We start from the raw sequence: 12,763 nt of genomic DNA on the forward strand, positions 1-12,763 counted from the left end.
ATGTTCGACCCAGAGTCTGATCCTGAATCGCAGGACAATGAACCAAGAACACCTCTCAGATAGAAAGGATATTACAGCCTGTGACAGCTTGGTATGTTATCCTTAATTAGGTTTATTTTTAATGCATCTGTTTTTTCTAATTTTACATTATAGTGTAACTAAAAAAAAAAAAACTTGTAACAATGCAATACTATCATATATAAAAAAAATACTAAACATAATTGTGTTGCACCATTCCTGTCAGATCCAATATAGAAGGCACAGCATTGTGTTTTAATCTCAATATGTCTGCAAATCCAGTCTCGACCTGTCTTGTTTACAAACCATACCGCGGTGAAATTAAGCAAATAAGCATGCAATGCCTTGCGCACGTGAGCTGGAACTTCATTAAAAATAAAGTTCAACCACTTATTCCTACAGCGCAATGCCTTGCTATCTTTGGCATGTTTATTGCTTGGTAGCGTGATCTGTTTAGCTCCACGAGTCGGTGGGCGGGGCTACAGAAGCAGGCATATATTTATCTGTCAAGGTGGCATTTCAGCATACAATGACTTCAAAGGTCGACATATTCTAAGATCGAACGTTTTCTGGGCCTGGTGTCAATAAAAAGCTTTTCTTTGACTAACAAAGGAGTTTTCAGCTCCGAAACGTACAGGAAATTCTTATACCACAATGAACTTTTATATATCTAAGTGTAGAAGCCTAAATGCAATTAATACATTATTTATTTTACATAGTTATATAGTAATTTACCTTTTTCATTTATGTGGAGGAAATTGAAAGGGATATTTGCATTAGGTTGATGCAGTTAATATTTACAGTTATGCAAGGAGTTAATTGTGTAATTATCTAAAATGTGTGTGTATAACTTAGAGTGCATTTATAATACATTAGTGATATTTGAGGAATATGACCGTTTTGGGGTTTTTTCCCTTTAAACGCATGTACCTTTAAGACTCTCGCGAGAATGGTGAGAAGAAAGGAAAAAAGTTTGCCGGTGATCGGAGTCAGGCAAGGAGAGAGTGGAGCCTCACAGTTTTTTGACCTTTTCTCTCTCTCGTTAATTAATCATTTTATTTTTTGTAATGTTCTTGTGATTATGGTTTTGTTGCTAATCGAGTAAAAAGATACATTTTCACACAAGTGGTTCTGTGGATTTATTGATGTGGATTCGGACGAAGAGAGTGGACAAAGCGTCAAGCTAGGGCTTCATTCAGTGGAAACCTACACTAAGGCTCAAGGAAAAGTTGATTTCTCAATTCATGACCCCTTTAAGAGGGTCTGTTTGAGTTAGGGAATAGTTTACTGCTTATTTTGACAGAAAGCCAAAGTAGCTTACAAGGTTTTGGAATAGAGGTAAATTGACTAAAGTGTGAGAGAGCTAAAAATTTGTAATTTTGTATTCTCACAAGCGCCCTCTGGTGCTGACTCACATTGAGGTGTTCTGTGGTGACCTCCATCAGTTTGCTGCAGGAGGGATGTAGTCTCTCATATATGATGGTGTCTGCTCCTTTACAGTACAGGGAGAGCTTGCCCTCTGGATTACGAACTGAAAAAAACCCACAAACCATAAGAAAGGAATTTTATGAATCACTTAATTGGTGGCAGCCAATGCCAGTGTGCATACCAATCACAGACATCCTTTTCCGGACGTTGTTAAAGTCAAGGATGGCTAGCAGCTCATAGCTCCTCTGAATCCCCATCTCCTCTATGGTCACTGTCTCGGGGGTGCGCGAGCGAAACACAAAACCGAAATTACGTGCGGCCGTGACCAGAGCGCCCTCGTCAGGAGACTGGGCCTGGTACACCAGATCACCTACAGAGCAAAACACAAGGAAGAAAATGCAATGCATGTTTTAAATGTACACATACAGTATGTTGAAAGGAAAGGTATATTATACACAATCACTCACCCTCTTTTTTCTCTTCTGCCATAACTGTGTGACAGAGAGCGAGTAATCTGAAGAAAGCATGAACATCTGGAAGCTCCAGCTTTACAGCCTCTACCAGACTGTGATCATAAAAGAAGAACTTTGGGTCCGCAAGCCGGTTAAAGGAGAAATCCACTGGTGTCATTTCCTATTATAAAACTTGAACTCATTAACCCAGCAGACTCATTAATTAAAAACCCTTGTGTTTATTCGAAACTTTGTTTCTCACCTCTGTGATCTCCAGCCTCTGTCCGCTATAGTGATCAATAACGTCTCCTGTAGGGCAGAGAAAACAGATTTTTTGAGTTCAAACAGTGTTTGGCTGTTTGATCACGACAGGGGGGGTTTATGTCTCAGGATGACTGCATTGGCAATCTTTTGAAATAATATAGGCTTATAAATATAATAAACAACTGATGCATGTGGAATTTGTCCTGACCATAAGATTTCCCGTTGATAGAGCATTTGTTGAAGGTCATGATGTTCTGGGTGAGCGTGCCGGTTTTGTCTGAGAAGATGTATTTGATCTGACCGAGCTCTTCGTTGAGTGTCGTGGTTCTAGCCTCAGCTGGCGTGTCAGTTCGAGCATGATACATGTTCCTGTCCCAGTTGATGTAGTAACTGTTGCCTAACCGAATCACCTCCATACTGCAACGTAGACACGGAGAATGAGAGTGACATTCTTTTCCAAATTAGTGCAACATTATTTCATCATCCGCATAGCTATTTAAATTGACAAACTTGCAAAAGTTAATTGAAAAAATACAGAAGTGTGGAATATTTCATCATTTTACATCATTTCTTCATTTTACAAGTACTACAGTCCTAACCCAAGTCATAAACCTGCTTATCTCCAAATATAAAACGGGTATTTTTTACAAAACATATTTTCAATTTGGTCTCAGACTTTTAACACATTTTGGTTCTTTTAATTAATGTCACAAACAAGTGTACATGAACACACACTACCTAACATAAAGTGAGATGGGCACCACAGTGTTGAGGATTATAATGTAGGACCAAAAAGTCAGAAACGCTGACAAAGGTATGTTCTCTTCCCGTGGAAGAAAGGCATTGAACCTTGACCCTGCCTGGTTTTCCCAAATCCCATTTCCAACAGCCAGAATAATACACATCAGAGCCAGCAGCCCAAAAATCTACAAAAAAACACAATAGATTAACCTATTAACATATTTATAAAATTATATATATATATATATATATATATAAAATGTATGTATGTATGTATGGATATATATATTAATTTCTTCCAGTGATGGCATAAATTATTCCAATATTCTGATTTGGTGCTCAAGGAACATTATTATTATTATTATTATTATTATTATTATTATTATTATTATAAATATCGAAAACAGTTGTGCTGCTTAATGTATTTGTAGAAACAGTGATATGTTTGTACAGGATTCTTTGATGAACAGAAAAGTAAAATAGAATAACCACTTTTTTAAAATAAAAACATGAAATCTCAATATTACTTGCATAATATATCAATATAAAATAACAGAAATAAAAATTGAGTAAATTAGAAAAAATAGAAATTCAACTTACAAAGAGCACCAGTACATTCATGAGTCGATCAATGCTCGTCCTCTTAAAGGTGCTTTTCCCACAGTTTTGCATCAACTTGGTCTCTGGGCCTGAAGAAATAATATACTGTATATGAACCTAGTTCATACTGTCTAGTCTGTTTAGGCTATGGACCTTCAAAAACAAACATCACACATTCTCTGTAGCAATAAAGAAGAATTGAACTGGGACACCAGACAGCTCCAGTAAACACATAACACTCCTATCTGAAATAATTACCTGCAAACAGCACCAGGCCAAAGCACCAGTCTGTGTTTCTGAGAGTGCAGCCTCTGAGCAGGACACGCTCATTGTCCAGAGAGTATTTCTGCGTGCCGAATGTCAGCGTGCCTGTAAATCGATCCAGACGGTTGTTAGGAGGCTCACAGCACACCTCCCCTGAAGAAAGCACAGAGAAAACCAGAGGAAAATATTATTTCTCAGAGACTAAGAAGTTGATCTATTTTATTTTCTATCCTCTGACAAAACACAAAATGAGGATTTACTAGTTGCATGTTCATAAAAGCCAACTTTTGAAAGTTTAGTTGATTGCTGACTCAAGTTCAAGTCATTAAAATTCATATCTGTGAGAAGGAGAGATGCTGGAAGAATGATCAGACTGGTCGGGGTCGGTGACTGTTTACATGCCCTGTACAGATCTGACTGGTAAGATTCAATCAATCAATCAATCAATCAATCAATCAATCAATCAATCAATCAATCAATCAATCAATCAATCAATCAATCAAGCAATCAATCAATCAATCAACCAACCAACCAATCAATCAATCAATCAATCAAGCAACCAACCAACCAACCAACCAATCAATCAATCAATCAATCAATCAACCAACCAACCAACCAATCAACCAATCAACCAACCAACCAACCAACCAACCAATCAACCAATCAATCAATCAACCAACCAATCAATCAATCAACCAACCAATCAATCAATCAATCAATCAACTGTATTTATATAGCGCTTTTACAACGATTTGGATAGTTTGATCAAAGGCGACAGTGGCAAGGAACCAAAACTTCATCAGGGCATGCTGGAGAAAAATAAACCTTGGGAGAAACCAGACTCAGTCGGGGTGCCAGTTCTCCTCTGGCCTATTAACACACCGTGTATGATTATTATTCTGGCAACCCTGCAAGTCATAAATCATATTAGATAGGAATATTCAAAATTTTGGGTATCACGCAAGAGACAGGTTCATTTAGGATGGCGCGTTGATTACACAATATTATGATTACTTAAATTAATACTATATTTCACATAAATATGTATTCGTAGATTCCCATTTGAACGCTTCAGACATGTCGGAGCACCCGCCATCTTGAAATGGTTAGCGTGTCAGCACTCACAGTAAGGGTGCTTCTCAATACTCTCATTGATACTTCCTCGTTTCCTCGCTCCTCCGTCCTCCAGCATGTGACCCAGAAACCGATCAAAGTCAGCCTAACACATATAAATTCTTGTCCCCTTCACATCTGTCACAATAATTTTAATTTATGCTTTAGAACATATATCACACATATTTCAACAGGGCGTCTTGCTTTATTATTATAATTTCTTAAATAACTAAACTTTAACAACATAAGGGCGGCTCCCTTGAGCACAGCTGATGACCCTCAAGTGATCAGGAATATTTCAATATACTAATAAGCTTTCCTTCGATTCCTCCATCCTCACTTTCAATTCTTGCATCCTACGGGGGTTGGAGCTGAGACACAAGCAAACAAGGAAAGGAAACAAGGATGCACAAATAAAAAATGAGAAGCACCCCATGAATCGATGATGCCACAACATTGCACAGCTTCTGGTTGTGAAACCATGGAGAATTTTAATTGACAAACAAATGGAATAACCTTTCACAGATGAGAATGTGTTAGTTTGTATTTTTATATGTATAACTCAATATTACAGGTTTTTAAACCATGGCAAATTACATGGTTATCTTCTATGGGGTTAGTTTAGCAAAATCATCTGCTGAAATCTATTGCAGATATAGATATTCATATACGCGTCTAACTACCAGCACAGACAACCTGCTCGCGAGTGTTCACAGACCGGCTTTGACCGTTCCAAAATGGTGGTCAGCTTACATATAGTGTAAATGTCCCATTGAAAAAGCTGCTAATGAGGAATCTATGTATATACAGTATATCTATAAGATCTCGGATGTGCACCTTTCGGCCCTCCATGAATGGAAAGAGTAAGATCAGGGAGGAACTGCGACATCCTCTCACAAACCACACATACACATCTTCAATGTGTGTTTATCAGCATTTTCTTAGGACATCATTTCAACTTTATTCTCAAAATGAAGGCATCTTTAGACAGCCAAGATTCAATCGCAAAATTCTGTGTAAAAGGACTAACCCAAGCCTGCTCTGACCCTCTACAGCACCTAGTTGCAAATCATACAGTTGTATTTGCAGTATAAATACATTTATGCCACCTGGCTCTAAGCAGCATTCAACAGTCTGTTGCAAAGACACGTAAAAGCCACTTCAGAAGCGCTACTGTGCCAAATTTGCAGCATAAATTTGGCATTAGTGGCACTTAAACACATTAACTAGTCACTAACTAGAGCAAGAAATTCTCAAATTTTTCTATAAATTTAAATGATTTTCTTTCTCCTTTCCTCACCATTGAATGCAGCCAAATCCTCTAAATTGTCTCCCATGTCTCCGGTTACAGTCAGAGACTGTTTTACCTTCAGGTTGGTTTCTCTGCGTGTAAAAATGAAAAAGAAAATCAGGCGTCTAGTACTTCAACTGCAAAAACAAACAATCCATTATGTATTTTTAATGAAGTAATGTCAGCTTCATAAAAAAAACACAAATGTATTTTATATAGCTTCAAATATCAAAACCACAGCAACAATCTGTCTGTTCTGTTTCTTGTACTCACCCATCCAGCTCTGCAGTCTCAATGTAGATCAAGTTGAGCGGTTCGCTGCTAGACAACAGGAGCAAATCTGCCTGTGAGGAATAATTCATTAATCTCATCCTGAATCTTTAGATGAAGATTTAAAGGTTAAATTAAAGTGACATGGCATGTCAATGTTATATAAATGTAAATCTTTAAATGTATTACAGTGACAAACTGGTTGTTCTCCAACTTTATGATGTCTCCCACTTGTACATTCATCCATTTCTCGCTTATCAGTCTATTGTGAAAGAGAAAGAGGAGAAAAAGCACCATATAAAACACAATTCTGATTACCACAAGTTGCAACACTTAGGGTGTGCGCATCATTAGTTTCTGTTTAACTCAACATAAATTAGAAATGAACAATCTTGCTGCACTTGATTCTGACATATGATGAGGGACCACAATCAATCTAATTTAAAAACTGACAGCATAGAATAGAAGGCGTCATTGTAGTAGCTATTCAGTGTGTGTGTGTGTGTGTGTGTGTGTGTGTGTGTGTGTGTGTGTGTGTGTGTGTGTGTGTGTGTGTGTGTGTGTGTGTGTGTGTGTGTGTGTGTGTGTGTGTGTGTGTGTGTGTGTGTGTGTGTGTGTGTGTGTGTGTGTGTGTGTGATCAAGATACACAGGTCAGAACAACAGGAAGAATATATCTGTGTCTACAGCTGCGTCCTGTTGTGATTAATGTTTTTTTTTTAGTGTTTTAGATTAGTGAAGGTAACAAGTAAGACTGAAATGTATATGACAGCCACTCACTTTCCATTGATAAGCACATTCACCTTACGGTTATTCACCTGCCTGTCACTTCTGTGGCGATTCTGCAAATAAATAAAAAGAGAAAAAAGACTGAAGGAAAATAATGGAGCAAAAAATACATATGAAAGCAAAAAGAAAATCCCTTATGGGATAAATGAATTTACATTTGAGATGGAGAAGAGAATATTCTGTCTTTAAATGCAAAGATCTGCTGCGTCCAGAAACTGGCTCATCCCAGTTCTATGAACGAGGAGAGAAAGAGGAGTGGAGGGGGCGATTCCCTAATTCCCCTCCACTCCCCTCAGCAGGAACATAAGGACTATTGTATTCCTGCTGTGGCTGAGGTGGCTCCTGTTCACTCTATCAGATTTTCCAGTCCACCACTGACAAATTCAGACCTGTAACCTTTTGCTTTTACGAGTTTCTGCTGTATCGGAGGAAAGTTAGCATGATGTATTAAATGATGCCCGTGTGCCAAAGTAAAGGGCATTTAAATTTGATGTGTACCGAGTCATTTTCATTAACTAAATGTAATTTATTTCCAACCAGACCACGGGAAAAACAAAGGTAGCTCAATTTGAGATCTAGAAGAGGGATCTGGAGATTCTCTAAATTAGAGGGGGACTGAAAAAATTTGTGCTATTAGCTGTAGTCAGATTTCAAAAATATTTAAATTATTGACACTCTTTATCAGGTACAATGTGATTGTTATAAAGAACGGGATTTTGGAAATAAAGAGAAGTCATCCAGAACATATATGACAAAATAATAATGCGTTCATTCTATAAATCAAAGACGTAGCCTTTTTTTTCACTTTATCATGCATGGCTCTATTTTGACGATCTGATCACATGGTCTGAAGCGCATAGCACAGTTGCCCCGAATCCACTCTTGCTAGTTTAACGACAAGAAAAATGTATTGGCGCACCGGGTGCATGGTCTAAAAGAGTTGTACTTCTCTTCATGAGTCTCATCTCCCATTCGCTTTAAAAGCCAATTGCGTTTGCATCATGGCAGATTTGCTATTTACATGCCAGAATTTGTGAGTTCTTCCAGTTTTTCCAGAGTGAAATCCTTTTATTTTTAATATTTGGCATGTTTGTCTGCTCCTACTCGCCACTGTGTGTGTAATCAGCAGAGTGTACATGTGTTGTGCACCAGCCTATAGGTGCATATTACTAACGTGCCCTTTAGATAACACAAAATACTGCGCTATTGCCTTTGGACCAGGTTTTTTAGGTTTTTGTTGGTAAAATAGCATCAAAATAGCAACACGCCAACAATGCGCCTAAACACGCCTCGTTTTTAGACCAGCATGCCTATGGGCGAACAGAGGAGCATGAGTACATTTGCTATTTAAACAACATGACGCTGGACGCGTGAAAATGATAACTGCTGCGAGATAAAACACTTGTGTCACACCTGCCATCGCATTGTGCCGGGTGTATGATATATCCCATAGCCTCCATGCTCCATTCATCATGTAGCTTTATCATGTAGTCTTAGATGTTTTTAACCTCAGCAAAATAAACTAAATTAATTAAGGGCTTCTGGAATACAGAGTAGTAAGCTTTAATAATAATCAGTCTTTGGCATATACAGGAGCTGGTCATATAATTAGAATATCATCAAAAGTTTATTTATTTCACTAATTCCATTCAAAAAATGAAACTTGCATATTATATTCATTCATTACACACATACTGATATATTTCAAATGTTTATTCATTTTAATTTTGATGATTATAACTGACAACAAAGGAAAATCGATCAGTCTGTGGCACTGCTCAGGTGTGAGAGCCCATGTTGCTCTGATAGTGGCCTTCAGTTCTTCAGCATTGTTGGGTCTTGTTATATGGTTACGTTGACATTGACCAACACAGCAGATGACATGGCATCTCAAACCATCCCTGACTGTGGAAACTTTACACTGGACCTCAAGCAACGTGGATTGTGTGCCTCTCCTCTCTTCCTTTAGACTCCGGGACCCTGATTTCCAAAAGAAATGCAACATTTTCTTTCATCAGAGAACATAACTTTGGACCACTCAGGTGAGATGCTTCTGACACTGTCTGTTGTTCAAGAGTGGCTTGACACAAGGACTGTGACAGCTGAAACCCATGTCTTGTATACATCTGTGCGTAGTGGTTCTTGAAGCACTGACTCCAGCTGCAGTTCACTCTTTGCGAATCTCACCCACATTTTTGAATGGGTTTTGTTTCAGAATCCTCTCCAGGGTGTAGTTATCCCTATTGGTTGTACAGTTTTTTTTCAACCACATCTTTTCCTTCCCTTCACCTCCCTATTAATGTGCTTGGACACAGCTCTGTGAACAGCCAGCTTCTTTTGCAATGACCTTTTGTGTCTTGCCCTCCTTGTGCAAGGTGTCAATGGTCGTCTTTTGGACAACTGTCAGCAGCAGTCTTCCCCATGATAGTGTAGCCTCCAGAACCAGACTGAGAGACCATTTAAAGGCCTTTGCAGGAGTTTTGAGTTAATTAGCTGATTATAGTATGGCACCAGGTGTCTTCAATAGTGAACCTTTTGAGATATTGAATTTGGGATTTCCCTTAGTTGTCAGTTATAATAATCAAAATTAAAAGAAATAAACATTTACAACATATTAGTCTGTGTGTAATGACTGAATATAATATACCAGTTTAACTTTTTGAATGGAACTAGTGAAATAAATAAACTTTTTGATGATATTCTAATTATATGACCAGCACATGTACAATCAAATCACATTCAGTTTTTGCTATACTTCCAGTCAGGAGGGGAAAACTGAAAGAAATATGAACAACAAATGAATAGATCTTCAGTGTGTTGCATACAGTCACATGTTTGTACTTACAATATCATCAATGGCATCTTTGGCTGCAGTCACTGATAATACTAACACTAGAGGGACGACAGTGGTGAACCAAGACAGAGAGGAAATAGCAGGAATAACCTAAAATACAACACACACACACACACACATAAAAAATATGCATTGAATGTTGGAATGCCATAAGTATTAAATGCAGACTGGTAGCTACAGTACAGAGATGGTGTACCCGTAAATATCTGAATGTGGGGAATCTTATTTGCACAAGTATTTAGAATTTCATGATCTGAGCTTAAGATGCGCAATTTATGATATCATTATTTTGATTATATAGTCAGATTTTCTGTACTAAAAAAACTATTGAGCAGAAAGAAATTTCACTAAAACTGCAAGAATGATATTGAATTAAACCTGAAATTTTGAATTACAAAAACTGAAATAGTATATTTTTTATAAAACATACCCCAATAATCTATATTAGAGAGCATGAAAAAACACAATATAATTATTTTTTAAATGAACACTTTTGAAGTAAAACGATTTTCACTCAGAGGTTACTAGTACATTTCCCAAACAATTACAAAGAAACAGCAAGTGAAAATTTGTTGTGCTTTTTTAATCAATTTAAAATGTTATTAATAATGTAATTACGACAAATCGTTCCATAGATTTCTGTCTTTTCTCATTCATTTATTACTGTATGGTAGCTGTATTTGCATGTATATGCATGGCTAGAAATAGCTGCCATTGAGTGTAATGGAAATGGTTGCAAAGTCACCTGACATGCCTAATTAAGGCTGAGCTAATAAAGTTCATGAGACAGTAATTATTGCACAAGTATTTAGTAATTCAGAATGTGTTGGGCGTAGGCTTAATCTTAATATAGGAAGTCAGGGTCATGTTTTGCTCACAATATTTGCAATATGCATGACTAAACTACAATTTAGGAAACACCCTCAAAGAATCTAATTTCAGTAACACTATTTAGTCCATTTCAGACATTCTACTAATATTAGTATTGAGTATATTAATCTACTAATAAGTGTTAGTAGACTCTCTGCTTAATATCTGCTAACGCTTTATGTTGATGGTCGGCCAACAGACATTTTATTAGCTGTAAGTAACTTTGCAAATGCATGTAAACTTATTCTACTAACCCTGACCCTAACCTTATACTTTAATGAGAGTTAGTTGACATGTAGTTGCAAATCAATGAGAGTTAGTTGCAGAGGTGGACAAAGTACACAACTTCATTACTTGAGAAAAAGTACTAGTGGTCAAATATTACTCTGTTTCAAGTGAAAGTTGTAAAAACAGATTACAGTGAAAGTAAAAGTACAGAAGGATTTGTTTTCAAAAGTACTTAAGTATCAAAAGTAAATGTCCTTTATGTCAACGCATTATTTTATTATTGTTGTAAATGCAAACTATGCCATCATGATTTAAGAGAGTGAGTGATGCTCCATCTGACATACTAGCATATGACTAACTTAAACTAATTTAAATACTTATATATAAGTTACAAACCTCTTTACAAAGCTGCTTTCACTTTAAGGCAGAATGCCCGGATCCTAAACACCGTTTATGTGAATACTTGCCAAAATGGACATTTTGACATCCGTCTTCTTCCATTTTGCTATAAACTATAAATCAGTGTTCAAAAAATACTGGGTAATCTTTGAGCTTCACATGACCTTCAAGAGTAATTACTGATAGGCTTTCTGCAAAAACCCAAACACCTTTTAAAGAAGAAAAACATCATCCACTGACTTTCAAAGCTGCTACAGAAAAGACTTTTGACTTCGAAAACTTGGTAGAAATGCAGTACAAGTGTACAACGCTTCCTATTCTCGATGTACGAGAGCAAAAGGACAACGCCCCCGAATTTGCGTGTTCTTGTGGGCGGAGGGTTCGTCAACAAACGGTTTTAGTTGCGTCATTAAAGCAGGAAGTACAGAGGTGTAGTCCAAACCGGCCGTTCGCTGTAGGCTTTGAAAGGGAACTTCTGTTAAATAAAATATCTCGCTTGGCATTGAACTTTGAGCTTTATAATTTTACAGGTATTATTTATGCTCTAACAGCAACATTACACACTAACTAAAGTTTGAAAGATGGAATCGCGAAGAATGGGACCCTTAACTTTCTTCGCCTCCGACAGACTTTTATTCCAAATCACTATAAAATGAGTAACTGAATGAATAGATTGATGAACTAATCCGAGAATACCCTGAATATCCAGATCTTCATTCAGTAATATTTACGATGTATGACGCACCTGTAGGATGAGCAGGAAGAGGAAATAGGCATTGGCGATCCTCTGGAACTGCTCAAACAAGTTGAGAGGCAAAAAAGTGAAGGGGTTGTATTTGGAGGTCTTGATGGAATTGGTCTTCAGGAATAAAAGACAGATGAAAGATGGTTCAATAGTGTTGTGCAGACATCATCTTACATGTGTCTAAAAATCACTCATGGGCAAACATTTTACATTAAGGTTCCCTTTGTAAAGGTGTTTGTTAATGACTCCTTTACAAATGCATTAGAAATAGAAATCGTTGATAAGCATAAAAAATAACTGCATGAATAAAAAAGGAGGCTAATAGAGCAATATATTGCTGTGGATAGGCATCATGACCTTTTTGCAGAGTATCATGGGTAACTTCTGGTAAGCAACACAATAAGAAAAGTGAGAAAACTACAAACATCCTTCAGTCTGC

The 12,763-nt window shown here is 37.2% G+C and overlaps 1 protein-coding gene across 3 annotated transcripts in view; it reads right to left on the reverse strand.

The window, feature by feature from the left end:
• atp8b5a (ATPase phospholipid transporting 8B5a) overlaps positions 1-12,763 on the reverse strand; it is a 48,635-nt gene that overhangs the window by 18,840 nt on the left and 17,032 nt on the right. For all 3 annotated transcript variants that reach the window (XM_067439335.1, XM_067439336.1, XM_067439334.1), the window contains 14 exons: positions 12,325-12,438; positions 10,074-10,172; positions 7,220-7,281; positions 6,631-6,703; positions 6,445-6,515; positions 6,181-6,263; positions 3,762-3,920; positions 3,504-3,592; positions 2,901-3,088; positions 2,371-2,579; positions 2,161-2,207; positions 1,914-2,079; positions 1,628-1,816; positions 1,434-1,549 (listed from right to left, as the gene is read on the reverse strand). In XM_067439335.1, coding sequence (XP_067295436.1) covers positions 1,434-1,549; positions 1,628-1,816; positions 1,914-2,079; positions 2,161-2,207; positions 2,371-2,579; positions 2,901-3,088; positions 3,504-3,592; positions 3,762-3,920; positions 6,181-6,263; positions 6,445-6,515; positions 6,631-6,703; positions 7,220-7,281; positions 10,074-10,172; positions 12,325-12,438 — 1,665 coding nt within the window. The remainder of the gene's footprint in view (positions 1-1,433; positions 1,550-1,627; positions 1,817-1,913; positions 2,080-2,160; positions 2,208-2,370; positions 2,580-2,900; positions 3,089-3,503; positions 3,593-3,761; positions 3,921-6,180; positions 6,264-6,444; positions 6,516-6,630; positions 6,704-7,219; positions 7,282-10,073; positions 10,173-12,324; positions 12,439-12,763) is intronic.

The sequence above is a fragment of the Pseudorasbora parva genome, chromosome 3 (genome assembly GCF_024679245.1).
Source record: "Pseudorasbora parva isolate DD20220531a chromosome 3, ASM2467924v1, whole genome shotgun sequence".
Classification (NCBI taxonomy): domain Eukaryota; kingdom Metazoa; phylum Chordata; class Actinopteri; order Cypriniformes; family Gobionidae; genus Pseudorasbora; species Pseudorasbora parva.